We start from the raw sequence: 3882 nt of genomic DNA, 5'->3' as shown, positions 1-3882 counted from the left end.
TGTGTGTCTAAAGCCCCATTTTATAACATGGCTTACTTACAAATTGAACATATTGAATTATATTACAGGAAAAGTTGTGTAACACGCTACACTGGAGCACCAACACCTTTTGGTAAAAGCCCGATATCTAAGGTTAATTGTATTTCCTAGCAGCAACATTTCCTAGCAAAAACAGTTCCAGTATATTTCCAAATGTCAGCCCAATTATTTTGAGCACTATGTGAAACAAGGAAATTCCAGGATAACAAAAAGAGGATTTGGACATTCCCTTGATATAGTGACCTTCTGGCATGGATCTTATCATAGTCACCCAGAAGCCTTTCCAGAAACAAATCTGGCTTATCAGCACCATTCTACAGTGTCCCCTAATTTGATTTAAATAGAGGGACTAAAAGGAAGCCGATCAGAGTATTCTATTTCTACAAGTCTATAGCTAATTGTTCCACAATAAAGGAAATAACTGTATTGCTTTATGTACGAAATACAAAGAAGCTAAAGTTTGTTCTACTCTTTTCAAAAAAAAAAATGATGGCAAAGGTTTAGTAGCAAGGCCAAGATACTATTCACGTTTCAATAATGCTTTATGGTTCTCAAAGTACTTATCTCGAGTTAGTTCTACACTAGCCACTGTGAAAACCTGAGTTCAAATACAGCCTCAGGCACTTCCTAGCACTGTGATCATAAGCAAAGTGGGAAAGTCACTTAATTTCAGTTTGCCTCAGTTTCCATCTGTAAAATGGGGATAATAATAGCACCTACTTCCAAGGATTGTTGGCAGGACCAAAGCAGATCTTTACAAATCAACGACTGGTCTGCAATATACTATCTTACAGAGCTGTCTGAGAGCCCTGAAAAGTTAAGTGACTTCCCAAGGGTCACAAAGCATGAAGGTGTCAGATGTGAGGCTTACTCCTTGACTCCCAGGCTAGCTACATTACTCTGCCTCTCCTGTTTTGTGTAAATACATTATAGATATGCATTTATATGTGTATGTGTCCACAAATATATAAATGCTAGGCGGCATAACGGATAGAGCACTGGCCCAAGAGTCAGTAAGACTCCAGTTCAAATTGGGCCTCAGACACTTCTTACTAGCTGTATGACCCTGGGCAAATCACTTAACATTATTGTTTGCCTCAGTTTCCTCATAGGTAAAATGGGGGGGTAATAAGAACACCTACCTTACAAGGTTGGGAGGATCAAAGGAGATAATATTTGTAAAATGATTTGCAAATATTAAAGTGCTATATAAATGATACTAATTATTATGTTTAAATTCCTTCTCTAAAGCCCTATTTGGCAACTCCTATCATAGTAAGTAGGTGACCCCAGGTTCACAGAAGACTATGCCAGCAGAAGGGCAGGGGTGGCAGGTTTCGCTAAGTCAGAAAGGCTTTGAGCAAGGGATTACATCTGTCATCAGAGGGTGAATTTAGCTAAATTACAGAAGAATTACCACCGGAAGGTTGGCCACCAGGTGTCAACTTTTTGTCTCTCATTAAGCAACTCAGGAAGATTGACTACCTAAATAGTACAAAGAAGAAAACGATTTGAGTGGGTGGAGATACTGCCTGCACAGGTAATAGCTAAAATTTATAGAGTGGCTTTAAGGTTTGATATATTACCTCAGGATTTAAGAAAATTACTTAACTATGCTTAGTTACGTCAGACTGTGAGATCCTTGAGGGTAGGGGCTGTCTTTTGCCTTTCTTTGTATCCCCAGTAAATAATACAGTGCCTGGCACACAGGAGGCACTAATAAATGCTCCTTGACAAATGAATGGCTGCTTAAATTTAACTGAAAATGAGCCAAACCAAATATTCTGAGTCACTCGTGAAATCCCTATTGCTTCTAACCTTCCCATCCCTTTAATTTAATCCTCATCCACGGGTTAAGCTGTATTAAAAAATACATTCGCCGGGGGAAGTAAAGCTTTGACCACCTTTCAAAGACTCCCAGTTCCGAGCAGCTTAACCTCGGTCTCACCCAAAACTTTGACAGAAGCTTACCTGGCTCTACCCTGACACCTCTCAGACTCCCTTGCGGCCTCTCACTAGTTGCAAGGCACCTACAATTTTGCTGGCCCGAAATCCCCCCCCCCCCCCCCCCCCCCCCCAGTGGGGGGTTTATTCCCCCTGCAGACAAGCATCATTCCTCTTACCATAGCATTGTAACCCAAGGCATTCATGAAATGAGCCACCTCGGCGCCCTTGTAGACGGTGAACCACACAGTTCCCTGGTACTGGTCCCCGGCATCCAGTAGCAGCACGTTGGGCTCGGCTCGGCGGATCTCCTGGACCTTGGTGTACAAGCGCGCCACGCCGCCCACGCACTTCGGAACGACCAAGCATTTGCCAGAGTCATCGCTGGTCTGCTCCAGCCGGCTGTGCAGGTCATTGGTGTGCAGGATGGTGAGCTTCCAGGAGCTCACTCCGGTCCACGGGAGTGCGTGCAGAAACAGCAGCGGCAGCAGCCCGGGCAGCGCGGACCACGAGCGTCGCGCAAGCCAAGTGGGGCTCACGGCTTTGGCTCTCGCTCTCGGGAATCCCGGGACTCTGCACATCCCGGCCAGGCTCTGGAGGTGCTCACTTCTGCGCGCTGTCCTCTGCCGCCCCGGGAGGAATCCAGGGCAGCCCTAAGACTTCAGGGGTGTTGGAGAAGAAGCTACAAGCTCTCCTTCTCCTCCTCCTCTTCTCCCACTAGGGACCCGGGGAGAGGGAGGAGCACCGCCCCCAATCCCCGGCCTGGCCCGGGACAAAACGCACACACTCCCTTTCTCCACCTGGCTCCGCCCGCCCACTGGAGCTAAGCAGAGCCCGAAGCTGGGCCGTACGCCCGGCGCGGGGTTGTCCTGTACCCTGGGCAGGTTCCAACTGGGGAAAGTTTGCTCCCTGCCCAGAGCCTCTGCGGGCGGAAAGAAGGTGGAGAGAAGGAAGCAGGAGAGCCCCCGGGCTCAAACTTAAAACTGGTACACTCTCCTCTACTTTCTTTGAATGATTCCGTGTGTGGGTGTGCACATGGGTGTGGGCGTTGGAGAGAAGGGAATGGAGGGGAGCCTCTTTACAAGCGCATCCCATTCCTGGCGGCATTTCTTTCCGCCTGACAGTTCGCTTGTTTCCTCCTTGACAGCTGGGGTTAAGTTTGTGTAGATGCAATACTCGCGAAAAGCCGCGCTAGCGTGTCGTTGGCAGAGAGGAGACAGATCTGTTACTGCCATCTGTGCTTTCGCTAAGCACCGAGGGGTCGAATGGTATTTATATATTTTTTGGTCACGATGTGTATCTCCCAGCTGGCAAAATGAACAGAGAGAGCAATGGGAACCCGGTTCAGGCCAAGCCAAAACCCCACATCTGCCGCCCTTGGCTTCCAGCCATTCAGTACTATTGTGTACACTTCTGAGCAACCATGGAACTCCTGAAGGCAGCTCTGTGAAGTTGACCCTGACTGGGGCAAGTCACTCAATCTCTCTCAGCCTCAGTATCCTCATTTGCAAAATAGGAGTAATAAAGCAGCCCTTACTGTACCTGTTAGATTTGCTGTGAGGAGTAAATGAAGTAATATAGCATAAAGTACTCTGTAAACTTTATTATGATTACCGTCATAGTCGTAGTCATTATCATCATTATCTTTTGAACACTTCTGGGGTCAATCCAGGAGAACAATGACTCACTACCACACAATAATAAGGAATGTCATGCTGCCATTCATATATTTGTTTGCCTCAGGGTGGATTCTAATCTGATAGGGAGCCACTACTGAAAATGTAATGTAGCGCTAATGGAAGTGGACAAGTAAGTGAGAAACAAGTAATTGCTTGAACCCAAGCTGAGATAGACTTAGCTGAGGTTCAGTCAACCACAATTCCAAAGGACTCATGATGA

The 3882-nt window shown here is 46.6% G+C and overlaps 1 protein-coding gene across 2 annotated transcripts in view; it reads right to left on the bottom strand.

Moving 5' to 3' along the window:
- Positions 1-2723, bottom strand: part of NT5E (5'-nucleotidase ecto) — an 89504-nt gene extending 86781 nt beyond the window's left edge. For both annotated transcript variants that reach the window (XR_003568519.1, XM_027854828.1), the window contains exon 1: positions 2163-2723. Coding sequence is in view for 1 of the 2 variants with exons in the window: in XM_027854828.1 (XP_027710629.1) it covers positions 2163-2564 (402 nt within the window). In the remaining variant the exon portion in view is untranslated. The remainder of the gene's footprint in view (positions 1-2162) is intronic.
- Between the last annotated feature and the right edge of the window lie 1159 nt (positions 2724-3882).

The sequence above is a fragment of the Vombatus ursinus genome, unplaced genomic scaffold (assembly GCF_900497805.2).
Source record: "Vombatus ursinus unplaced genomic scaffold, bare-nosed wombat genome assembly UNPS02000582.1, whole genome shotgun sequence".
In the NCBI taxonomy this organism is placed as follows: domain Eukaryota; kingdom Metazoa; phylum Chordata; class Mammalia; order Diprotodontia; family Vombatidae; genus Vombatus; species Vombatus ursinus.
Note: the sequence above shows the minus strand (reverse complement) of the source record. Positions and strands in the feature narration are given on the sequence as shown.